At 37.7% G+C, this 27,057-nt stretch overlaps 2 protein-coding genes across 6 annotated transcripts in view; one reads left to right on the plus strand and one right to left on the minus strand.

The window, feature by feature from the left end:
- The window catches only part of ociad2 (OCIA domain containing 2), a 5,717-nt gene extending 2,094 nt beyond the window's left edge, over positions 1-3,623 (minus strand). The window contains 6 exon segments of the mRNA XM_016525434.1: positions 582-655; positions 745-889; positions 1,001-1,048; positions 2,061-2,114; positions 2,871-2,964; positions 3,455-3,623. Of these exon segments, the coding sequence (XP_016380920.1) occupies positions 583-655; positions 745-889; positions 1,001-1,048; positions 2,061-2,114; positions 2,871-2,964; positions 3,455-3,544 (504 nt within the window). The 5' untranslated portion in view covers positions 3,545-3,623 and the 3' untranslated portion in view covers position 582.
- A 6,878-nt stretch (positions 3,624-10,501) lies between these two features.
- On the plus strand, positions 10,502-20,178 carry LOC107718387 (DCN1-like protein 4). 5 transcript variants are annotated; one of them, XM_016525437.1, is made up of 13 exons: positions 10,615-10,906; positions 12,641-12,760; positions 13,062-13,132; positions 14,345-14,384; positions 15,288-15,375; positions 16,118-16,206; positions 16,291-16,323; positions 16,894-16,964; positions 17,058-17,149; positions 17,251-17,359; positions 18,351-18,455; positions 19,096-19,198; positions 19,339-20,178. In XM_016525437.1, exons 2-13 carry the CDS (start codon positions 12,673-12,675, stop codon positions 19,392-19,394), a joined length of 945 nt encoding a protein of 314 aa, XP_016380923.1. In that variant the 5' UTR covers positions 10,615-10,906; positions 12,641-12,672; the 3' UTR covers positions 19,395-20,178. The 5 variants fall into 5 exon arrangements, with proteins under 5 accessions (XP_016380925.1, XP_016380922.1, XP_016380924.1 ...); XM_016525436.1 differs by lacking the exons at positions 10,615-10,906; positions 12,641-12,760 and adding an exon at positions 10,516-10,607; XM_016525438.1 differs by lacking the exons at positions 10,615-10,906; positions 12,641-12,760 and adding an exon at positions 10,516-10,595.
- Positions 20,179-27,057: the final 6,879 nt, after the last annotated feature.

Here is a 27,057-nt window from a genome sequence, read left to right on the forward strand (position 1 = left end):
AAAAAGACAGTATAAGTCATTATAATCAGTAATTATGTTTAATGTTTAATTATGTTATAAATTTGTTGCATCCCCACTGGATGCAACAAATGCCTCGTTTATAATGGGTTTTATTGGATTTGTCTCGTCGCACCAGGACACGGTATCACAATATGGTAAGGGGCGTAACATTTGCTTCACACGCTGGAGGTATCCGGCCAATCACAACGCACTGGATAGCTGGCCAATCAGAGCACACCTCGCTTTTCAGAACGATTAGCTTTGTAAAAATCGATGCGTTTCAGAAAGGCGGGGCATAGAGGAGAAACAATAATGTACAGTATGTGGAAAATAATGTGTTTTTTTAACCTTGAACCGCATAAACACATTTCATTACACCAAATACACAAAATAATGTTCTTTTTTAGCAACGTCATATGACCCCTTTAAACAACACCAGGTAAGGGGTGTTTGGTGGGCATGTGGTTTAGAATGTCAATGAATAGCGGCTGGTGGGTGTGGTTTAGTGTGAAGGTGTTGACTTAGTTGGATCTTTTGTGTGTAGGTACATGGGTGTGTTTGGGTGTGTTGTGTTTCTTCACCTTAGCTCTGAGTGGGTGCATCAGGCGCTGTTGCTTCTTCTTGCTTGCACTTTTCACACACATGGATGCAGTGTCTGTATAAAGGAAAACATGAACAGATATTTCAAACAACAAAATTACTGCAAAAAGCTCATGACACATGACTAATCCTCATGATACTTACTTATGTCCAGGTTTAGAGCCACCAGGTCCAAATCCAGGAGGACTAAACCCTTTGGCGAACTCTGGTCCCAGTTTACTGTTGAACTTCTCTCTGCAGGTCCCGGCATAGGAAGCTTTGCCTACTGCGTAACCCACAATACCCGCCTCTGCAGAAGAAAAAATGGATAGATGGGTTTGTATTCCAACTGTAATTGCCAAATGATACAAAACATGCATACTAATATGAGGTGGGAAATTATTATTCAATAGAGACTTACAAAGCAGTTTAGGGAAATACCCAAATCGCTTGGACTGTTTCCAGACGCCTGTTAAAAAAAATGTAAACTGGATTATACGTTTTCAATACAGTCCAACAAAAAAAGAAGCCTTTCACACAGAACTCTGCTTTTCCATGGTTTTTCTATGTAAACATGTGCTAAACAGAGTTTTTGCACTCATGTCTTTTGGCTCAAGCAAGTGTTTATAACAGTGTTTCATTCAGAAAGCATAATTTACGATAGTTTTAACAGTGTTATTTTAGTAGCCTACAATTTAAAAAATAGTTTTTATTAATATCTTGAGATTGTTGTATTTTATAAATTCTGTTTTCATCTTATTTTTTTTAAAGTTTTAGTAATTTTGTTGATTTTTGTCTTTATATGTGACCCTGGACCACAAAACCACTCAAAAGGGTCAATTTTTCGAAATTGAGATTTATACATCATCTGAAAGCTGAATAAATAAGCTTTCCATTGATGTATGGTTTGTTAGGATAGGACAATATTTGGCCGAGATACAACTATTTGAAAATCTGGAATCTGAGGGTGCAAAAAAATCGAAATATTGAGAAAATTGCCTTTAAAGTTGTCCAAATGAAGTCCTTAGCAATGCATATTAATGATCAAAAATGAAGTTTTGATATATTTACGGTAGGAAATGTACAAAATATCTTCATGGAACATGATCTTTACTTAATATCCTAATGATTTTTGGCATAAAAGAAAAATCGATAATTTTGACCCATACAATGTATTTTTTGGCTATTGCTACAAAAATACCCAAGCGACTTAAGACTGGTTTTGTGGTCCAGGGTCACATATGTGTTTGTGTAGTTTTCATTTTCATTTCAGTTTTTGTTATTTTAGTACATCAAGGTAAACTAAATAATGAAAAATGCTGCCTTGGCAACTAGCTGAAATAAGTTTTCATATATATATATTATTTCATTTCAGTTAACATTTAAACAAAACTGCCCAAACTACCCCTGAACTCATGGCTCAAACCCAACAGCTTTGTGTAATGAATGCATGTTTACATTATTTGTAGGCTGAATCTTACCGCTGTAAATGAGGCCACCAGACACAGCCATGCTGCCGGCAGAGAGTGGAAGAGCTGTGGAGACATTAACAGGTCTGTCTGAGGTTAAAAAGCAACAAATATAGATCTAAGCATTCAACATCTGAATACCAAATGGTTCCTTTGGTAAATTCAGATCCAGAAGTCACCACTCAATGTAAACACGTAAATTCTCAATCGGAGGTGCAAGACAAGAAGCAATCTGAGGACACTTCAGTGTTTCCAATATGACTTACTGGGGCTCTAGAAATGATTCGGAGGAAGAAATTATTCCTGCTATACTCCAGAGGGGCTGATCAGATTAAATGTTGCTTGTATAAGTGCATTGATGATGGATATTTTACATCTTATTTTACCTTCCAATTCTAAATATTTGGTTACAATGGACAACTGGGTCACTGAAAGTAGAGACTGAAATAGTATTTTCTTGGAAAAATGTACTCCTTGTAATCTTTGTAATACATATCGAACAAATGGTTTAACTGAACAGAACAAAAACATCATGGTCTATCTCCATTAAAGGGATAGTTAACCCAAAAATGAAAAATATGTCATTATTTATTCACCCTTTTTTTCTTCTGTGGAACAATATGTAATGTAAGTCTATATGTAAGTCAACCAAAACAGTTTGGCTACCAAAATTCTTAAAAATATCTTCTTTTGTGTTCAGCAGAAGAAAGAAAGTCATACAGTTTTGGAATGACATGAGGGTGAAAAAATTATTATGGCATTTTAATTTTTGGGTTAACTAAGGGATAGTAAATGCGCACAAGTGTGTCTATGTATCTTTACCTCGATACCAGAAGCTCTCGTACTGACACTCCTTCCATATCTTCTTTATATCTTCTCTAGGAAAGTGTGGATCAGCTATGGGGCACTGGAATTGCTGTAACAACAAAAAGGTCAGAGAAAAGGAAAATCCTCTCTTAATGGAGATGCTTGGATTACAGGAAGCCCCCATTCATCAAGCTATTTGCCTATGTTAAACAATCATCCCGTGGTACTTTGAAACCTGGTATATTCTGTACTTTTGAGCACATTTCTAAATGTCTAAACACTTTATTTACAGCTTTCTGGCTCTGTGTTTACCTGGTGACCATACAGTAAATGCAGGCCTGATATCACAGGAAGTGAGGTGAACATCTGTTACCATCAGTCTACATGCTATCAACCACATGAACGTTGGTCTGAACAAACATTCAAATACTAAACGTGAATTTTAGCTACTTATATTGAGCTTTGACACAAAGAACACTGCTCTCAATGAAGGCCTACATTAATGTTAAAGATCTTTTTATTCATTATTATAAGCAGCTACATGAATATTTAGCTGCAGTCTTTCTGAAAGATAAACAAACCTCTCAACACTCTCTTACCTTCCACCCAGACTGACCAGGTTTTCTGTCCACCACTCCTTCTCCTCCTGTACTCTGATTTCCTTCTGTACTCATGTCTTTTTCATTCATGCGCTCCTCTCTTTTCTTTTTGTCTGCTATGCTTCTTCTTCTACTACATAGTCACTCTTTTGTTTTTTTTTGTTTTGTTTTTTGACCTCATAGAGCTCCTCCTCTCCATCAATAGCTGTGTCATGCACCTCCCATTGGGGGAAGTGCTGTAATGTCCTGTAGTTTCAACCCAAATCCAATGTCATGTTTGCCTTGCAAATTACACACACGTGAACACTGTGCTATGCTATTTGAATTTATATAACAATCACTGGATTTAGTGTTTTATGAATTGTGTACATATGAATAGTTTTGAAAAAATATGTAGACGTAATGATTTGAACCCTTCACCCATTTCTGTTCTTTATAGCACTAGCAGTCACTTCAAAGTGCTGCTAAGACATAATACTTAATCATGCTTAAAAGACATTTAAAATAATCTGTCGAAGGATGAAGATAAACACTGAAAAGAAAAACTGGTGTAGGATTTACTTTGAAAATTTTTCACAAGAAATTAGTAGTAAATTTCACAAATAATTACAAACAAACAACTAACATTGTATTAAGCATTACATTTTTAAGTAGAAATATTTTCCTGAAAAACACACTCCAATATTTTTTTATTTACAACTTTGAAAAAACATTTTAATAATGTATCTTCTACATCTTCAAATGATGTGATATGATTTAACCTTCAATTGCTTATGTTTCACCAATGTCAAAATTTCCTTTCAGTGTCATCTGTGTGTAAAGTGTGCCGATTTCCTGTTTTGACACGTACTCTTGTCAGGGAGCTCACCTCTGTCCAACATTCACTGCCTGCTCTGATAAATCTTTATCAGACAATATTAGCCTAGTTAGACACACCCTTGGCCACTGTAGCACTCAAGCACTGTATCTCCCATTTTCATAAATGTGGAAGAATAGGTTATAGGTTATAAACACTGCTTCAAACTTTAGCAGTTGAGGGCCTGACCAATCCAAGAAAGCCTTTTTTGAAGACATTTGTTATTTTCAGGTCATAAAGCAGCAGGAAGATAAGAAAGAGGAAACATTAATAGACTTCCAGATAAACATTAATAGCCTTCCAGATAAATAAGGCTGCATCAACTCAGATTTGCAATAGCTCACTTACATGGCTTGGCAATTTTATATCTAAATGCTGTACTTGAATCTACAAAGCACAGAGAGAGAAATGACGTTCAGTCTGAGGTCAAATATGGAGACACACGTTGTGTCTATGATAAAACTACATATTCTAAATTGTGAAAACCCTTTACATGTCAATTTCAATAGACATGAATATTCAAAGTCACAGTTTTCTTATGTTTATACTAACACAGAATGCTTCTATTCACATGTGCTTTATTAAATACACATGACAGTGAATCCATCTTTGTTAAAAAAAATATATATACTGGCAAACAGTTACGTTGGTCCATGGCAAGTAAAGCAATGTGTCTTTTTAAAATGAACATTTTAAACATATTTTGCGTTTCTTGTCTGCTTCATTCAAAATTACAGAAAAGCGAAATGACAAAAAGAGTTATAAACCACTTGTATAGATATACCACAATTGATTTTAGAATCATTCCTATCTCTTAACATCTTTTAAAGTTGTTGATTCTTTCCACAAACATTTTTAATGTGTGAAAGATTTGAAAAGAAATAAAACTGCGATTAATCTGTAAACATACATCACAGCGTGTTACAGGCACCTGACTGCTGAGAAAAACAAAATACCACATACGAAACCAACGTTGCAAAGGTACTTACTTATAAAAATATATTTCTTTTTTTTTATTAACAGAAAATAACGTACTTTGAAAAATAGCATAAAAAAAAGAAAAAAAGATTGTGTTTCTCTCCACGGAAGTATTTAATAAAGAAAAGAAAAATATATATGGTTTATAAAGAAACATGAGTGTTATAATTAAAGGAGCAAGTTCACTTCCGGAAAGAAAATTCTGTCTTCATTTACTCACCCTCCACTGCACGAGTAAATCTGATCAGTGCACATCTGAACAGTTGATACGCACCATTGACCTCCATAGTATTTATTCCTACTATGGAGGTCAATGGTGCCCATCAACTGTTAGGATACTTTCATTTTTCAAAGTATCTTCTTTTGTGTTCAACAGAAGAAAGAAACTTCAAAACAAGTGACTATTGTATCCATGTGACTCCTCTGAGTTTGTGTATTTGTAGTAAACATTATATTACAATCGCCTTACAAAAATAAAAATGTTATGTTTTTATTCACGTTATACTACTTAATACATAGAGTATTATCATAGAGCCACTTGCAATTTTATTTCTTTCGTTTACCGATTAGACAGCCCCGTACAAACGGGGTATCAAAAAATTAATTGATACTCATTGTTTTTCTTCCCACGGAAATCTTTAGTAAAAGGCGAAAGATTTATACGATCTGAGAAGAAATATGAGTGTATTGATTCCAGAGCGTTTCGGGTACAGTATGAGAGTAGTCTAGACACAAACATCAATGACGGTGACCACATAGCGACCATTACAAATAACACCAACTAAATTAATACATTATAATAAACAAATAAATCTACCATAATTTATATTTAAGATGCATATAAGCACATAAAGCACTAAATATGATAATAATAATTTAAAGTTAAGCGTGCAATGCATCTTGGGAGTTCAAACTGCGTGTCTGCGTTAGCCACGTGACTTTACGCGTCTTTAAACGCCCATCCCACTGACTTCTATGAATGATACTGTTCTGTGGCCCCTCCACACTTTTTTTTTCTTAAAGGGGTCATATGATGCGATTTCATTTTTTCCTTTCTCTTTAGAGTGTTACAAGCTCTTGGTGCATAAAGAAGATCTGTAAAGTTGCAAAGACTAAAGTCTCAAATCCAAAGAGATATTCTTTATAAAAGTTAAGAGTTAGCCACACCTACCTAAAACGGCTCGTTTGAACACGCCCCCACATATCTACCTCACTATGTGGGAAGATTTGCATAACGCCACCCAAATGTTCACGCAAAGAAAGTGTTTTTTTTACTTTAAACCGCATAAACACATTTCATTACACCAAATACACAAAATAATGTTCTTTTTAGCAGCATCATATGACCCCTTTAAGGTCACTCCCATACAGTCTATGGTCACTCCCCGTTTTTGTTTTCCGTGGTTCACAAGATCGGAACTTTAAAACAAATTGCCCTTATACAGCTGAATTATAAAAAACACATGATCATCGCCATTATATAAACTGTAGCTATTCTACACAACTATAAATTATCTCACTCGGCTTTTTTTCATTTTCATAGAGCTATAATAACGACACAAACTAATAAAATGACTAATAAAATAACTTGCGCCCCCTGCTTTACGTGTATATGAATTCACGTGGTATTTACATATAGGGATATTTCACATAGGCCTATTCCTCTATTGTCCAATAAATCGAGATACTTGAACTGGGGTTAGTGGTCTTATCATTTTAATAATAAAAAGTATGTACGAGCTTTATTTAAACAAAGAGAATGTATGAGGTAAGAGAAACAAGCAATCAACAGATTGTTGGTATGAATCTTTTAACCTCACTTTATAAATTTAATAAACCTGTATATAACTAATCAACCTGCCTGCACTACATCCTCACAGTGCTCTGGTTCCCATCTCACTGCTAAGACTTCCATCAACAGGACAGAGCACGGTTTGAATGATTAACCCCTAATTACGGATTCCCCCATAAGTAGTCGAAACATAAGACTGGGAAAGTAATATTTTTTTTACCTCGTCTCCTCCACTAGTACAGAGCTTTTAAACATTTCAGTAACCAGCTAATCAAGGAATAGTTTCCACCTGCTTCACTGGATGCTGGTCAATTGTTCGCTTGAAAGTGTAGCAATAGTGGACAGCTCGAGTCCTTTCTGTTTCTTTCATCAGCGGAGGGAACTTTGACAAAACGTAAATACTGACATATAATTTTATTATAGATTTAAATATTATAAATATATCACAAAACCATATTTTGTTGGGTTCTTTGCTGGCCTGGCATAGACCTTAGTCAAGGTAGCACCATATTTAATCTCTGACAGGAATGAACACGAGGCTGGAAATGCTGCTCGAGGATGGAAGTACAGTCAGAGGGTTCAGTGGATTGTACTAGGCTATTGCTTAACAACATACGGATTGCTCGGCTGACGAAACATCTTTCCAATAGATTTTCAGTAGGCATAAATAGCCTAAATAAAATAATAAATCAATAAATAATAATAAAACAGTTAATAAAACAGTTTTTGAAAGTTGTGAAAATTGCATGTGATCTAAGACCTTTATACGGCACACTGTAAAGTCTCACAGCCTTGTTATCATCCACGTAAAATTTAATATGGCGTCTATGCTAAGGTCTGTGGTTCAATGAAGAGCCTTTTAACATCCATGGAAACGACTGCACAAAAGATTCTTTATAGTGGAAAAGGTTTTTCATATTATTAAAATGTTCTTCACACTAAAAAAGTTTCTTTTATTAACTGCTTACAGAAAGGTTTTCTTTGTAAGAGTGTAAGGGCACAATGAGCCATCTGTGCTAGGGGGCGCCAAGAGACCTGAGAGAAATGCGAGATACCTGAACTGGGGTTAGTCAAGTAGGTATAACTGCAGACCGGAGATCTCCAAAATGGGGCGTGAACTCCAAAAGTGGGCAGAACCTCCAAAATGGGGCGGGGTCTCTACGCGCAAAGACTTTCACCATTGGCTCTGGCTTCGGCCAATTGTTATTGACTTACATTTCAAAATAAAACTTTATAAATTAAACATTGTTTCTAGTTCATCTAAAATAAAATATGCTAAAATAAGTAAATATTCTCAGTGAGAGCAGAGCCCAAAGCTTGTGCCAGTGGTGTTCGGACTGGAGTTTGAACCTCTGCTTCATGATATAAACGTGCTTCATGATGTAAACGGGAATCACCCACGAGCTCTCCCGCGAGCCGTCCCAGCGCAGCGCAGGGGAAAGATTTCACTCTATCGCTTTTTTCTAAGCAACTGGGGCGTCCCGGGGCTCGAAATTCGCAGGGTAGGAGTGGGTAGTGACGCTGGGTGTAACTAAACAGGTGCCATTGTCCGGTGAGGTCCGGTTGGGGAGTTATGGAACGATCTCATATCGCATAATCTTATTAACTGTTTATCTCCTGAACTGCATCTTTCTTTACCACGCTATTCAGCGCCAATCCCGCCGTGCAGTCAATTTCACTGGTTAAGGTTAGGGTCAGGTGTGGGGTAGGTTTAGGGGTTAGCATTTTTTGTAGCATAATGTAGGAAATCAACACTTTAATTGACACAACCAATAAAACCTTTAGAATCAGCTGTGGGGCGGAGTTTGCACTGAAGTGGATTGAGGGAAAAAATTGCACATGCGTGTCATGTGCCTGTCTGTCAATGGGAGGAAGCCACGCCCTATTTTGGAGCTCCCACCCCATTTTGGAGTCCTGCCCCCATTTGGAGATCTCCGGTCTGCAGTTATAAGGTGCGTTCGACTTAATGCCGCACCGCGCAAACCGATCGGCGGCTGACTTGAAGCAGTGCATGCCGGTTAGAAATTTTGTCCGACTTGAACCGGCGCCGACTCTATGACACTGTCACGTGTGGCATCAAAGTACCGCGATAGGGTTTCGAGAGCAGCCGGCTGACTCAGCTGGTGCAGCTTTTTCAGAGCGACTGCAGGAGTGCTGACGCGAGCGTCACTAACGGGAGCAGAAAGTGTCCGGCTTGACGGCTCCGTTTTCAACTCCGCGCCCGACTGCAAGCGGCTACTCTCGTTGACTGTTGTCTGTAGCTGTGCTTCAAGTCGAACGCACCTATTCCCTTCTCCAAGTAGATATAACTGCAGGCCGGAGATCTCCAAATGGGGGCGGGAACTCCAAAACGGGGTGGGAGCTCCAAAATAGGGCGTGGCTTCCTCCCATTGACAGACAGACACATGACACGCATGCGCAGTTTTTCCCCCAATCCCCTTCAGTGCAAACTCCGCCCCACAGCTGATTCTAAAGGTTTTATTGGTTGTGTCAATTAAAGTGATGATTTCCTACACTATCCTACAAAAAATGCTAACTCCTAAACCTCCCCCACACCTGACCCTAAACGTAACCAGTGAAATTGACTGCACGGCGGGATTGGGCGCTGAATAGCGAGGTAAAGAAAGTTGCAGTTCAGGAGATAAACAGTTAATAAGATTATGCGATATGAGATCGTTCCGTAACTCCCCAACCGGACCTCACCGGATAAAGACCATGTAACACTAAGCACATGGTACGTTTTACTGAAATACACTGCATATAGCATACATAAATGGAGATGATAGGCAGAATGATTCACCATTTGCCTTTATAGTATCTATTGCCAATGAATACATTGAAAGTGAATGGTGACTGAAGTTGCCAGTATGCCCAACATCTTCTTTTTTTGGTTAACAGATAAATACTGATTCTAAACGACATTACGACATTAGGGTCAGGAAGTGATGATGATATTTAGGTGTGAACAACCTTTTAATCACAATGGCTAACATAATTGTGGTTCCTGGTTCCTTCAATTTACTTTAGCAACTTTTCATTGAAATGTTTGGATGACAGTAGCGCAGAAACAAGCAAAAGCAACCTCGTTCTGTAATGTTTTTCACTGTATTCTCTCACCATTGTTTTGTTAACCCAAGTGGGTTCTGTGTTGGTGCACAGCTGAGCCAATAGCGTATCATCGTGGGCTGGCTTTCTGCTATGCACGAGGAAACTATCGTAACTGATGGGTGGAGACATACTTTTCAGCCAATCATGTGCGTCGAGGGCAGGGGCTATGGAAGCGTTTTAACCAATCACGTTGGTTTAGAGGCGGGATGTACACAGTGTACTTGTGCAGTGTTTTTGACACTGCTCTCGACCAATCAGTGACACGAGTGGGCGAGGTGACTGAAAATTTCGTCCATCTAAATAATTTGTGGGCATGTATAATATTGACATGTCCCGCCCACTGGCCGGTCTGCAGACTCACACAAATACAGTTGTGTGTTTCATAAAAATGCACTCAGATGCGTCAAGTAAGTACAATAGTGCGCTTTCACTGCTATTCGTATTCTGTCGACCTGTGATGGCAATTGCGAACTTGCTGCACCCTGACAAGTCACCGTGACTTCTTTTAAGATGTATGATTCGCTGTATTGACGCATTTTGTGAGTGAAGTAGCCGTTACCCGAGCATACAAATCATCAGATTGACTCCGAGCTTGCTAGCTGCTCTCTTTGTGTTTTTACTCCGGTGTCTTGGGCGCTTGCAAGCGACAACGACCTTGCAAGGAATAACGCTGCATTTTAGGCTTCTTTGCTCGAGTATATACAGCAATCCGAGCAAGGTATCTGATCCTATTTACACAATACACTTGTACACTAATTACCTTTAATACCCAAATAACCTTAAGGGATCCATCTCATCACAACTCGAGCGAGCGATGCAAAGCAACCGAAGAGCAAGTGAAAGATTGTTGTTTTAGAGCTAAACGGGTCAGTTTTTTTCGAGAAAACTGCGGAAAAATGACGGGGTGAAAATTGTGACGCAGTTGTGTAAAAAAATAGTGCTTGCAAACACGTCGAGTATGATCTACCGCATTACTGTACGTCCCTCTGAAAGATCAACTGCATATCGTTGTGAAAAAATAGCTTTGATCAAAGATAGAAAATCTTTTTTGCAGCATTTGGGTCGCATTCATCAGTTGGGGTAGAGTACCAATTGAAATTATGATTTGAGGAATTATGGGAAATGTAGTTTATTCAGTTGAACTATTTCATTGGCAAACGCAGGCGTTGATTGTCGTTAGACTACATTCCCCAGAAGTCCACAGACGCTTCAAATACTTTGTAAAGTCGTTGCAAGTTTTTTCTGCCACATAGTTCACATATGCGCTCATATGTGAACTATGTGGCAGAAAATCTTATTTTCAACTGCAGTCAGTATAGAGATGTGAATGTTTTAAATGTGTTGGTGTGAATGCGAGTAATACTGTTTCTTACATGTTTGGGGTATTTCATATCCACTGACATTCCTGACAACTGCGTCACACGTTCACAAATAGTCTCGTTATATGTCGAGTTTGCTTTAATTATGCCCTGGATTAGACTGTTTAAACTGGATGTCTTTCATCAACTCTGAATTTAATGTTGTTTCGGGGGCTTGTCTACTCGCTCATCGCTTGTATAGAAAGGCCTGCACCGATACGTAATTTTTTAGATCCGACTAGCGTGAAGGTGGAAGTTTAAAATGTGTACAAAATGAATCATATGCGTATGTAATTTTCACATCGCTACGTCGGGCATTAATTTCTCTAAAAATGCGTAATACTAACCTAGTTTTCATGCACCAACACGTTTTATCCTTTGAATATTGTATAAGGGTTTTCCATTCCGACTGAAGTCAGAAACAGTCTAATAAATACCAAATAATTTATTATTAATATTATTTGAAAACAAACAAATAAACAAAACATACAAAAAAGTTAATGTAATAGAAGAAGAGTTACATTAAATATAACCAGTAAGCATTTAGTAGGGACATTGGTGCCTGATCCACCTTTGTCATGTTATTAATTTAATTAAAACAAATGATAATAAGAACCATACACTTCAATTAGGGCTTCTTTATGCTTTAGAATATATTATTTTTTCCATTGCACTGCATGAGGACAGTTCTTAGACACTGAGGTCTAGTGGACCTTTAAAAAGATGCCATTGACCTTTAACAATGAACATCTATTCATATCTGAATATCGTTTTTTGATATTAAGGCTATATTATCTTGAAGAATATGCTGAATGAAAAACTGCGGATCTAAAAGTAAATTAAAGACTGAAAGGGAATTGGCATTACTGACTTTCTTTGAAAACAATTCAATTTCATCACGTTATCACATACAATGAATCATTGCATCTTTTGAAGTGTTAGGTTACAAGTTTCTGGAATATTGCTGTGTACTTTTTGTGCAACTGGAGTTAAGTATACACTTGCAAGCCTGTTTCAATCTGTATTTGGGTCTCTGTGTATATACCTTCTCAAATGTATCTAATCCCAAATCTTGCGTTCATACATTTTTCTAGATACAGAAGATTCGCTATGACCTGATATTTACATGCTAGAGAAATATGACCTCCACAGTGGCATTTACTTTCTTGATGAAACCATACTTGATAATATAAAGATTATGGATGACAGTGTTGGTAGGTGGCTATCTTCATAATGAAGACACATAGAGCAGTTAAATGCATACTGTATGCATTAGACTATTAGAAACACTTCAGCATCTCACATGGCCTCTCATATTTCTGTCGCTCTACAGGCTGACTGGAGCAGATGCTTCTTTCCCATATCCTCAATAATTTCAACATGTAGACTGAAGACACTGTATGAACATATATATATATACACACCACAACAAGCAACACACAAACCTATGTACAGTCCAGATGCGTACATAACTGCCAGGAGTAACAGATGTTTATTTTTGTATGCCCCTCACAGATTTCCAGCTGAACTCTCATTTGTCCACACTGGCCAGTATCCACAAGATCTACCACACCCTGCACAGACTGGTAAATATGGACTCCGTCTGCATGCACTTAAATATTCATCAGCTTTATTGCCAGATTTAACATTAACGCCTTTAAATAATTTAAACCAAGAGTATTTTTACTGGTGGGATTTATGCACATTTTCATGTATAGTTCATCACTAGATGATTGATTCTTTTGTTTCAGTGTGATTCTGGCAGGCAGGCCTATAAACCAACCTGGAATCAACAAAGCATTCAGTTTTATTCGAAACATGTTTGCTTTAAGGTCCCTACCAAAGTACAGGAACCAATGTATCAAGACTGATTTCTGTGTTGTTTATTATGTGAACCTATTAGAAGACGCATGGATCAAACTCTCTGAAATACCAGATTTGTTCTTTGCTAAAGTTGAATCCTGCGAATAAAGACTTATGATTACGATTTGAAAGCACTTGGACATTTGTTTGATTTGTCAACCTTCAAACTCTCTTCAAACATGACTTTTAAAAGAGAAAACCTTTTAAGAGGCATTAGAATAGATCATTTAAAACCATGACTAGGTGGGTTATGCAGATTTTTAGACAAATCTGTCCTGTATTTGTTAAAATGGCGTAATCCATGATGTAAAATACTTTTGACAATAAAAACCTTCTAAACAAACAGGCAAGGGATAGCAGATGAGTAGAACTACAGTATATATAGTATATAGATATATAATATGTATAATTGCATGCAAAATTTTGCAGATGTGATGACCGCTGACATTGTAGTGTGAATATGATTAGATCAGGCCATGAATCCTCTGTTTTAGGTTGTTGTTCTTATATTGAGATTAATGCAAAAGCTGACGGTGCTGTACTGGCCGGTGTTGCCTGTCTTGGTAGATTAGCATTGTGGGATAGCAGTGTTTGGCCATATGTGAGGTTAGGACACTCAAAGGCATTATTACATACTACAGATTAACCTTTGATCAAGTCATTTACTTAACTACCTTCATAACCCTGATTCACACAGAGTTTTGCTCTACATTAACTTATTTCCAGAACTTTCCTCCCCGAGAAGAGCACAGGCAGCATCTGTAAAGGTTACAGGAATATAAGATGATCAGCCACCTACATCACACACATACACATGTTTACTTTCTTCTTTTTATGGTGCGGTGCTAATAGCTTCTACTCTGCTGCAGAATGTTGTTTGAGTAAGAGAGAGAGAGTGATTGTGGGTGTTAAATGCTGTTTCTTTTTCACCATAGAACCTGACAGAAGACGTCGGCCCAGAGACTCACGGTACAGGTAGTGACCTCACCTTGCATGCTTCTCCATCCCTTCATAACCTTATCATCTATTATCAAACATAATTTTCTTTTTTACTGCTGATTTAAAATTTTAGTTAGAACTTAAAGCGTACTTGATGCTGGAAACTTGCATCATGATGTATATTTTTTTCTTCTACACAACCATTTAAAACCATTTAAAGTCTGTAGGATTTTAATGCTTTTATTCAGCAAGGATGCTTTAAATTGATCATAATTAATAGTAAAGACATGTATAATGTTACAAAAGATGTCTGTAAGAAAAAAAATGATGTTCTTTTGAACATTCTATTCATCAACTGTCCTGAAAAAATGTATCACAGTTTCCCTCTTATTGGTGAACATCTTACTGGTCGCAAACTTTTAAGAAGCTTGTGTATTTTTACTATAATCCTTATATTTTTTCATTATAGAAGTAACATTCCTCCAGGTTTTAATATTAAAGCTTGATAAGAGCTCTTTTGAGTTTGCAGGCCATTTTAAAGGGGACATAACACACAGTTTCGGCCAATCTCATGTTAATCTTGAGTACCTATATAGTGGTATTGCATCCTTCATATTTTTGAAGAGTCTTTAGTCTTTATCAGATTTATAAAAGAAAGATACAGCTTTACGATTTTCTCAGAAAACAGCTGAGCTCCTGGAGGCATACCGTGGGCGGAGCTAAATAGTCACACTTGCACACTTACGCGCTGATTGCCAACAAAAACTTTGGCCATGTTTTGCATGAGAATCTAAATCTTTTAACAGTGTAAATAACTCAGAATGCATGAAATAGCATAAGTAAATGAGGACATATCCCTGGTTTGAGGGAGGGAATGACTGAAAAAGGACACAAAAAAATAATTATCATCTTTGTGTTGTGTCTGTCTATCTTTTCCAGCCTGCTGCTCCAGAGCCATGCCCCCCAGGAAAAAGAGGAGACCCACTGCTGGAGATGACCTGTCTGCTAAGAAGAGCCGGCAGGATAAGTATGCTCAAAACATTCACCTTTCCATTCATTCATTCATCCATATCTCCAGCCTTTCATCTCTGTCCATTCCATCTGTCCGTTGACCTTCCTCTAATTCACTCACACATACACACTCATTCATCTAGCTAACTTTTTGATTAACAAATAAACTAGGTGTCTGTTAAATCATATCAATTAAGAAATTCTGTATTTATGCACGGAAGGAACTGAATGTTCTTTATAATATATTAAAGCAGCACTATGTAACTTTTTCTGTTTTCAGAATTTGCTAAATGTATATAATGAGCGAGTACATCATTAATTCATCTTCCAAACCGCGTTTTTGTCTTATTCCGAATCACTACGGTACACTTATAATAAGTACTTATATTTGGACTATTGTAGCCTGGTCGGGTCGTCACCGCTGTGGAGTAACAGTTCTGCGTGAATCGCCATAGACATAAATTTAGAGAAGTAGCTCCGGTTGGAATGTTCTTCCGCGGGATGTGTGCAGGTCTGTTTATTAACCGCTAGAGCGCCAAAAGTTACGTAGTGCTGCTTTAATGTCAATAGAAAGTTGCAATTATCAAATCTGTTAATTGCACCATCAGATCTCTTTGTGTGGGTGGATTTCTGCCCTCAGAGCATGTGTCTCTTCTTGTTTGTATCAGATGTAGCATGTTCGTGCTTAAATGTGTATACAAATGTGTGTTAATGTGTATTTAAATAGCCTCCGCTCAGTCCTTGTCTATTCATTTCAGTGTTTACAGAAAACAGGAGACATTGCAAATCCAGGAAGCCGAAGCTTTTTCTAGCAAGAGATGTCTAGAATGGTTCTATGAATATGCAGGTATGTGGGCAAAATTGTCATATTGAGTTTGTCATAATACTATGAGCTATTGCAAATGTATATCTTTTTGATTTCATTGGTAAGGTCCTAAAAAGAGTATAATCACATCAGAATCTGGTAAGCTGATATAATTTGACTTGATAATGTCTAGAAGGCAGTGAATAATGTCACCCAATTTTAGGCTAGATTTTTTTTTTTTTTGGATTCAGAATTCCTTGTGGCTTCAGACATTTTCCAAATGCAGTTAAGATGCAAATAGAATGACTATAAGTATATACTTACTAACATGTATTTGGAAACTTAAGTCACACTTAAATGTCTGAATTTCATTGCATACAAAATAATAAAGTAAAGTCAGATCCCATTAAGTTCAAAGTGCCCTGGCACATTAACATATGAACATGTTCCACAAAGTTTGACAACTAGAAAGTGTCCAAGACTTTTTTGTTTTTATTTGAAATGGAATACCTATTGCTTCATATTTTGAAACCCAAGTTAACAAACTTGCATTTTTGTGAAATGTTTTGATTGAATTTAGTTTGTTCTGTATTTCTTTCAAATAAATGCCATGTTTTTAATGTAATGCAAAGACATTTATACATTTTTAATTGTGGCTTAAGTGTCTAAATACTTTTTGGGGCCACTGTATATAATAGTACATTATTTTTGAATGTGTCGTGTAAATAGGTTGTGATGATGTTTTTGGACCGGACGGGATGGAGAAATTCTGTGAAGACATTGGCGTGGAGCCAGAGAATGTAAGAAAACTAAACTGATCTAATATGATTTCATAGTTTACTCTAAAAATATCTTGCCAGTAGATTTACATTTTAATGTATGTTTGTACGCAGGTAGTGATGCTGGTATTGGCCTGGAAGCTTGATGCCCAGAGTATGGGTTACTTCACTTTACAGGAGTGGCTCAAGGGAATGGGCTCATTGCAGTATGTCTGGCCAAACATGAACCTTAAATGCATGTACTACCATGCTACTACACGTATTCTCATCCCAATCTTCACTTTTCCTCTTCTTCTTTCATACACAGATGTGACTCTACTGAAAAACTCAGGAACTCTCTAGACTACCTGAGGTCTGTCCTCAATGATGCCACCAGTTTCAAGCTCGTTTACCGATATGCCTTCGACTTTGCCAGGGTAAGTGTGTATATGCATTAGGACAGATGATTGATGAACATTAATCATCATCCGCTTTAGAAGCTCTGGTCTTCTTTTAATACTTCAACACTATATTTGGTTTTGCCAGTGGCTGTGCATCTGGAACCTTTCTGTGTTTTTTTTTTTCTTCCCTGCATGCATGCTGGACACATCACAGTCCTTCAGTTACAGCAGACAAGGGCTTGAGACTGCCTAGAGATGGTGCTATTTTGGATTGTTTCACCTCTTTGTCTGCTCAGCAGAAGTATCTCTTGTCCAGATAGTTGCTTTTTTTTTCACTCCCTTGGTATGAATTGTAAAGCGACTGGAGCTTTGCTGAGTGAAGCTCTTATTGGAGCCGTTCGATAGGGCCAATAAAGAGGAGCAGTACAAATAAATAGCTTGAATGGATAACATGACATTCATCCTGTCTAGATCAAACAGAATTGTTCATGTCTGGACTCATCTTGTACATTACCAAAGTGTTTTTTTCCCAAGGCTAGCAACTTTTTTCAATTGTTTTAAAGGAGAGCGCCGAACGCGATTTTGAGTAGCTTGTCAGTGAACTACGGCTCTTGTGTAGTAAATGGTGCTCCATCTGAAAGCACGTGATGGAGATCTACTACTGATTACAGAACCAGCTTTACTGACAAGATGCGCATGACAATCGCATTCGATTAATCGTGCAGCACTAGCGGCCATATTGAGTATTGCATTTTTCACTTTGAATGGGCATGACGCCTCTGCTTGGAGAGCCAAATATTTTCTGAGGTGGTACTTGGCATAAAAAGTATCAGAACCTCTGGCTTAGAGTATACGTAGTACACCAATTTCTGAAGCGGATACAACCTGGTTTTAAGTACCTTGGCAATAATGGGTCATTTACAGATTTTTACTTCTCCACCATAATTGCCAACTAAGTATTTTTATTGTGATGTGTGAACTTGTATTCAAACTCTTTAAACTTTAATTTGTTTCCACCCCTTTGCAGGAGAAGGATCAGAGGAGTTTAGACTTGAATACTGCCAAGTGCATGCTGGGACTTCTGCTTGGGAAGACCTGGCCATTGTTTCCAGTGTTTAACCAGTTTCTAGAAGTAAATATTTGAAACTTTACAGTCTATCAGTGTCACTTGAATTTTTTTACATGACCAGTCAAATGTTTGAACACACCTTCACATTCATTATTACTACTCATTATTACTAAAGGGATAGTTGACTCAAAAATGAAAATTCTGTCATAATTTACTCACCCACTCATTCCAAAACTGTATGACCTTTTTAATTCTGTGAAACATAAAAGAAGATATCTTGAAGAATGTTGGGAACCAAAGCATTTTGGTTACCAATGATTTCCTTTGTATGGACAAAAAGCATTTCTTTTATGTTCACCAAAAAGAAAGTCATACAGTTTTAGAACAACACAAGAAGCAACAACAAAAAAGTAAAACTAATAAAAATCTTCTTATATATTTGACATTCAGCCAAATTCATGCATCATGGAATGCTTTTTAAACAGTATTGAGAGAGTTCTACAATTTTATAGCTACCATTTTGTGTTTGTCTGAAGAATCAAATTCACCATACATTTTAAATCAAAAGTTTTAGGAAGCAAATTTAGTGAGTACAGATATTTGACTGGTAGTTTATACAGATATTTGCACATCAGTACATATTGTCTTATATTTTATGTCTGTGAAATTTTTGACAGTTATTCCTCTCTTTTTTCCCCCACAGCAATCTAAGTATAAGGTTATAAATAAAGATCAATGGTGCAATGTTCTAGAATTCAGTAGGACTATCAATCTTGATCTCAGTAACTATGATGAGGACGGGGCCTGTGAGTACAAACACCCACAATTTAACATACCTGTATAGTTATAATTATTACACCCCAATTTAGACATCCATCATTACTTTGTACAATGCAGCTGGAAGTACATCAGATTTGTCTTTTGACTCATTTTTCTCTTTTCTCAGGGCCAGTGCTGTTGGATGAGTTTGTGGAGTGGTATAAAGACAGAGAGATGTCGTAGCGACAGCTTCCCCACACCTACCACCATCACCAACTAGAAACTAATCGCCAACAATCACAATGACAATGACGACAGAAACGGCTTTGAAACAAACATCTAGACAAGTGTTTGGGACAGATGATGGTGGCCCCTGGCGATGAGGGCTTGAGTGTGTGAGTGTTTGCATAGAATGTAATTATTAATGCACATGTTTGTATGTCGCCCTTTTAGCCGGGGCCACTGGTGGTTGTGTGTTGGAGAAACAGCACCTCACCGACTCCACCTAATGCCCCCCATAGCCCACAATGCATTGTGGGTAAGCACACGGCCAGTGTTGGTGCCGCCTTCCCACCCCACTGTGATGTTTCATATTGCTGTGAATGTTTCGATAGGCTCTTATAAGCAGGATGAATTTGGATTCTCCACAAGGCAGGGTAGGTACAAACTCCCATACTGTCTGAGGTTTAGGTAATTAGGGCATGGAAGGAAAGGAAAAAGGAAGAACCTGCTTGACTTTTTACTGAAGGTCAGTGACTTATTACTAAGACTTTATGGGTCAAAAATCGAAATAGCTTACAGTGTCGCTCTGCTGATGTGGTCCAAACACTGTTTACTATGGTTTTTATGTTAAAGGATGATTGACAGTCAAGAGCATGTTACCATAGATGCATAGCGACCTTTGCCATAAGTTTTATTTTTACCAGCCTCACTGCACTTGGTTGCAATTTAATAAAGCGCACCACATGCAAGAGTAGGGCTGTGCAAATAATCTAATGCGATTTTCATGCGCATCTCGTCAGTAAAGCCAGTTCTGTGATTAGTAATAAACCTCCAGCACGTGCTTTCAGATGGAGCGGCATTTACTACACAGAGCCGTAGTTCACTGACAAGCTACGCAATATCACGTTCAAAATCGCAGGCGATTATTTGCACAGCCCTATGCAAGAGTGTCATAGACATTCTGCTTTAAGTACTTCCTGTGGTGTTGCATCAGTATCCTTATCACCACTTACATTCTTGATATTGATTATGAGATCAAGAATAGATTTGTTGTTTACAACATGAAGAACAGTGGGTTACATGTATCTCGAGCATAGTGCCCAGCATGACCATTGTGCAATCACACTGGCAATGGCAAAATATGGCCATCTTATAAAAGAGTGTGAGCAGGTTAAAGTGACTGTGGAATGCATTCATTATATGATTTGATTCCTTAGCAGTGTAACTATACTGTGTATGTCATAGTTAAAATGACAGGACATGCATCTACGTGATGGAAAAGAGAGAGGATGAGAGAAAGCTGTTAAAGTGCACTTTTGATTTCTGTGATGAATTGCCACAAAAATATAAAAACAGGTATCCTGCCCTAAACACTGACACTCCTTTGGCCACATCCTCTTACACCGATCGTGTGGTCAAATGTGATCACCTTAACCCATAGTGACCAATGCCTAGCAACTATTTAACGTTCTAGTTATGTTTGTAAAACTGTTGAGTTTTGTCTATGGCTGTGGCGTGAAGCTAACTTGTCATCTGAACAAGAAAAAAAATGCATGCGTGCATTCTGCAATTAGAGCCGTCTTCGTGAATGAATGAGGTTTTTTCTTTTTGTACTTTTTTTTGCTCTTGTTTCTTTTTTTTGTACAGGTATTTGTAGAAGTGGACTTTTTTTTGTGCTTAATTTGGGTATCCGCGGTCATGCAGTCTTAACGCTTTATGAAAAACATGATTGTGTGATGGTATTTAGAGCTTAAACACACTTGTAACCTCATCTGTTGAGATGTTCTTCTCTGCATTGCCTTCTCCACCATCTCCACCAAGTGCTAAACTACCCTGTACATGAGTGACTGCAGCATTTCAGTATATCTGCAATTTCATGCAAACTTATTAATTTTGTTATGTTCATCTTATAAGGAATTACAATACAGAGACAAAAATCATTATTAACTTTATTAAAGCTTATGTTGGGTAACACATTTTTTTTCCCCAAGACATTTTTGATCGTTTTTTTCTGAAAGATGAAGGTTGCTTACCATAAATTATTTATCAAGTTATTCACACGGCATCTAAGAAGCCAACAGTCTATGTATGCTGTGCATGCTGGCCAGAATCCATTTAAAAAACGTCTACAGACACGTGTCATAATCCCATTCATCTGCACCCGTTTGTGCCTGAGGGAAATAGTGGTTTAAAATGAATTATTTCAACAGATAGACAAGTTCCCTGTGTTATGACTGTTGCTTTTGTTGGGGGAGTATGTAATGCAGAGGGCTGAGCATTCTCATCTGACTGTATATATGTATGGATGTGTGTCTATGTGTTTGTTTTCACTGTAACCTCTCTACATTCAATATATATATAAAGGGGTTTATTAACTAAATGTGGAGTCATTTCATCTGTTTTAGATGTCATGTTTTAAAGAAGGGAAGACTTAGACTAACATCTGTTCTGGAGTCATGCATGGAGACTCTTTCCCCTTTTGCTGGAAAGCTAGTATTCAACAGAAACCATCAAGATTTAGTGAAAGGGACTGAAAAACAGTGATTCGACAGCTTTGGAAGAAAGTTTATAGCCCCATTAATGGATATAATGTGTTGTCATTGAGTGCAGTTAATAGCCTCTGGATTGTTTTAGTACTGCACATCATGACTGATAAAATCAACTCAGTGTTTCTAATCTTAGACGATAAACATTCTTATGTACATTCATACATTGTTTCAATGCAAAAAAGAACAGAACTTCTATTTATGAAATACTAAAAAGTAGTTTAGGTTATGTTCATAATTATATTACAGTATTTACAATACTCCGTAAAAAGCAAATCCTCAACCTCAAAAGTTGTGATTTTGAAAGTATCAGCTCAGATTTGTACAACATTGTTTGTCTGGTGAGTCCAAATTAACTCTTTAGCTAAATTAAAAATTCCCTATACTTTGGAGTTGAGTTTACTGGTGACTTGGAACCGAGTGTTGATGTACTCTGAGTTTTAAGGCCGCGTAAAACTGGGGCTTCGTCTCCTTCTGTGCGTCTGGAAGTTAATGTGTTCCTTGTAGATGCACTGCTGTAAGTTTGTTCTGTTTGGAATGGTGTCACTCCTCCATAATCTGCCGATGATCTGTCCTGCTTGTCGCCTTCTTGTTGCATGGAGGATAGGGATGCAATGTTGAACTCATCCATTTCCCTTCTCCTTTGCTGCAATAATCGTCTGTGTTCTTGCCTTTGATGGACTTTAGAATTTTCTCTGAGATACTCTCTGGCATCCTCTTGTTCTAGGGGAGGTGGGGATGTCTGTGGAACTGCTGGTGGCTCATCTTGTGCTGGTACATCCACATCCACAACCTCATGTCCTACAGATTGTTCGTCACTGGACGAGGAACTTGACTTTCTTAACTTTGACTTTAGATCAGTCAGCTCCACTGAACTGTCCATAAGCTCTCCTTTAATAATGTTGTCCTTGTAAGTAGATTCTGATTCGGCCTTTATTATTAATGCAGACCTTTTTTTCATTGAGGCAGGAGGTGACACCTCAGATGATAAACTGGACCATGTGGTTTCTAGGACTGCGTTTGTTGTTGCCATTAAATCTCTTTTTATTAATTTGGTTAATTTGGTTGAAGATGGTGGTTCACTCTTTGTGAATGCAATGTACCTCTTTACATTTGGGATTTTATCAAGAGAGACACCAGTTTCTTGAGGGAAATTTGTGTCTGTTTTTCTAATGATATTATAATTAGTAGCATATGGTTTAACATATTTTGATGAAGTGCTCAATATCTTTGTTTCTTGAGCTACCCCAGATATTCCAACTCTGTCATCTAAGACAGCAGTTGGTGCTCGAGCAGGATATTGACTTTCAATAGGTGTGAATTGAATGGATCTCTTAACTCTTGGTACTCTGTCAAGATTTTCAGATGAAGTGATCTGTGCCATTGATTCTGTTTTGTTTCCATTAGTAGCTGGTTGTACATAATCTTCAACTGAAGTGCTGGATCCCCTTAATTCTGTTGCTGTCACCTTTATGGATTTAACAACACTTGAAGACTGATGTTTTGACCCTGCTGAGGAATAAGGTTCATATTGTCTGAATTCAATGTACCTCTTTACTTTTGGGATTTTGTCAAGAGATTCACCTGTTTCTCCAATGATATTGCCATCATTAGTCGATGGTTTATCATCATCTTCAGATGAAGAGCTTGGTCTCTTAGTTTCTTTGGCTATCACAGATAGGTTGACTTTTCCAGCTGAGAGAGCAGTTGTTGTCTGAGCTGGAGAGTAACCTTCAGGATGTGTGAAATTAATGTATCGTTTAACTTTTGGTATTTTATCAAGAGGTGCTCCAATATGTCCACCAAAATTGTCTTCCTTAGCAGTTAGTGTGAGATCTTCCTCAGATGAAGTGCTTGATCTCCTTGTGTCTTGAACTACCCCCAATATTCCAAGTCTTTGAGCTGAGACAGTAGATGTTGACTGAGCAGAGGATTGACTTTCAGGATGTGTGAATTGAATATATCTTTTAACTCTTGGCACTCTATTAAGAGACACTCCTGTTTGCCCAGAGCCATTGTCTTCCTGAACATCATCCTCAGATGAAGTGCTCTCCCTAGTGTCTGGTTGTTTCAGTTCGGTTTCTGTCACCTTCATGTATTTTTCTGTGGTTAAAGGAAGAAATGGTGACCGATTCAAGGAATATGGTTCAGATTGTGTGAACTTAATGTACCTCTTTACTTTTGGGATTTTGGCAAGATATTCATCTGTTTCTTCAGTGATATTCTCTTTTTTAGTAGTTGGTTTAACATCTTCCTCAGATGAAGTGCTCCATCTCCTTGTTTCTTTAGCTACCATAGATACATTGACTCTTTCAGATGAGAGACCAGTTGTTGTCTGAGCTGGAGATTGAATTTCAGGATGTGTGAATTGAATGTATCTCCTAACTCGTGGGACTCTATCAAGAGATGTTCCTGTTTGTCCAAAGACATTGTCTACTTCGGCAGTTTTTTTGACATCATCCTCAGAAGAAGTGCTCGATCTCTTTGATTCAGATTTAGTTTTCACCTCAGTTGTGACTTGCAGTGTATCTGAAGTGGTGGGTGACACAACTGGAAGGTGAGATACAGGCCGTTTAAATTGAATATATCTCTTTACTTTTGGTACTCTATCAAGAGAGACACCGATCTCTCCAAATAATTCAGTTTCCACCTTCCCTGGTTTAACTACTCCAGAGATTGAAGGTGAAGATGTTGATTGAATGTGTTGTGGATGAAGTTCAGTTTCCTTAAACTTAAGATATTGCTTTACCTTTGGCAAACCATCAAAAGATGCATCTGTTTTAGCAAATAAATTATCACTGTCATTCTGAGATCTGACATCATCTTTAGAGGTGCTGGTGAGCATAGACTTTACTGCCTTAGTTGTGGCCTCAATTGTAGTTGAAGGACTGGATATTGATAGTGTTGGGGAAGAAGGTTCAAACTGTTTAAATGTGATGAATCTTTTTACTTTTGATACTCCATCAGAAGATACACCTATTTTCCTGAAGAAATTATCTTCCTCGGTTGTCAGTTGATCATCATCTGATGATGAGCTATATCTCGTTTCCTGTATAGCATCTTTCATAGTTAAGAAGGGTAATGATGGCAGAGTTGGTGAATGAGGTTCAGACTGCTTGAAGTGAATGTATCTTTTCACTTTTTTAATATTTTCAGGAGATACCTTTATTTGCGTTAAATAACCCTGGTCTCCAGAGGATGTGTCAATTGTACCTTCAGATTTAATTTCCCTATCAGTTGTGCTTTTTGTAGAGGATGAAACTGATGGCAGAGCTGGAGAATGATGTTTGGACTGTGTAAATTGAATATATCGCTTAACCTTTGATACTGCATCAAGATCTATTTGCCCCCAAAAATGGTTTTCTGTAGCATCAGATTTGTCATCCAACTTGACAGATGTGCTGGAACTTGTCTCCACTACTGCCACAGGCCTCTTGGTTGAAATAGGTGAAGATGTTAGAGCTGGAGAGTAAGGTTTTGGCTGATTGAACTGAATGTATTTTTTAACATTATGAATTGTATCAAGAGATACAGCTATCTTCCCGAAGAAATAGTTTTCATTGGTTGTAAGTTTGGTATCATCTTCAGATGATGTACTTGATCTCCTTGATTCGGGTTGTGCCACTAGTTCAGGTGATATACATTGTTTGTTCAAGGGCAGTGTTGTCGAACAAGGTTCAGTGCTTGAGAATTTAATATATCTTTTTACTTTTGGAATTCGGTCATAAGATGCATCCACTTGTCCAACAAACTTTTTATCTTCAGTGGTTTGTTTGACATCATCCTCGGATGAGAAACTGGATCTCCTGGACTCAGTGGTCATTATAAATTCAGACGTGACTACCCCAGTGGTTGGTGGAGGAGATGGTAATTGGACTTGAGGATTGGAATCAGAGTGTGAAAACTGAAGGTATCTCTTCACCTTTGGTAAATGATCAAGGGATAGACCTTTTCTAAAGAGACTGTCTTCATTAGTGGTCACCTTAGTTACCTTTTGCTGCCTATTAATAGAGACACCTCCGGTTCTTCCAAAATCTGAACCCGTTGGTGACTTAGTTTGAATTTGTGATTGAAGATTCCCCTCATCTGTTTCATTTTCGTGTCTGTTGAACAGTCGTGCACTTAATGCTCTTAATCTCATTAGACCTTTAGAATGTTTCTTGTCAAATACATCTGTGCTGCTGGAGGAGTTATCAAAGTCAATGTTGAGGACTTTGTCTGTGTTTTTATCTGGTGTGATGGATCCTCTGTTTATCCCAGGTGCTATTGTAATCTCTAATTTTGAAGGGTACTCCAAAAATTGATCTTCTTCTTCACTGGAAGATGATCTATCAGTATCATAGCCTCTATTCAGTCTGTTTATACTTGACCTATAGACAGGATGGACATGGTATAGTGGCAGGCTATCATGACTTCCATAATATGATTGATCATGTTGTTTTTTGCGTTTAGTCTTTTTTCCTGATAAACCTTTCCTGGTAGAGGTAGGTGATGATGGCAGAGATGAGGAATGGTGTTTATACTGCTTAAAATACACATATTTCTTCACATTTTGACTTGAATCTTTAGGTGTGGTGCTTGGCTGCAAAGATTTTATTGCTTCCTCAGTTGTGGTCTCAATTTTAGTTGAAGGTCTGGATACTGACAGAGTTGGGGAGGAAGATTCAAGCTGTTTAAATGAAATGTATCTTTTTACTTTTGAAACTTCATAAGAAGATACATCTAAATTGTCACGTTTAGTTGTCCGCTGAGCATCATCATCTGAAGATGAGCTATAACTTTTTGCTTCTAGCTTATCTGTTTTGGTGAAGGAGGGTGATGATGGCAGAGTTGGGGAATGAGGTTCAGGATGTTTGAAGTGAATGTATCTCTTCACTTTTTGAATTCTATCAGGAGATACCTCTATTTGTGTTAAGCATCTGTTGTCTCCAGAGAATGCGTCAATGTTAGCTTCAGATTTCACCTCCATATCTGATAAGGTGTTGTTCTTCTTTGTTGAGGAAGTAGAAAATGATGGCAGAGTTGGAGGTCCAGAATGAGGTTTGAACTGTTTAAATTCAACATATCTTTTAACCTTTGGCACTGTATCAAGACCCACATCTACACATATCCCAAACATATTGTCTGATATGTTCACA

The sequence above is a fragment of the Sinocyclocheilus rhinocerous genome, unplaced genomic scaffold (assembly GCF_001515625.1).
Source record: "Sinocyclocheilus rhinocerous isolate Xijiao unplaced genomic scaffold, SAMN03320098_v1.1 scaffold453, whole genome shotgun sequence".
Lineage (NCBI taxonomy): Eukaryota > Metazoa > Chordata > Actinopteri > Cypriniformes > Cyprinidae > Sinocyclocheilus > Sinocyclocheilus rhinocerous.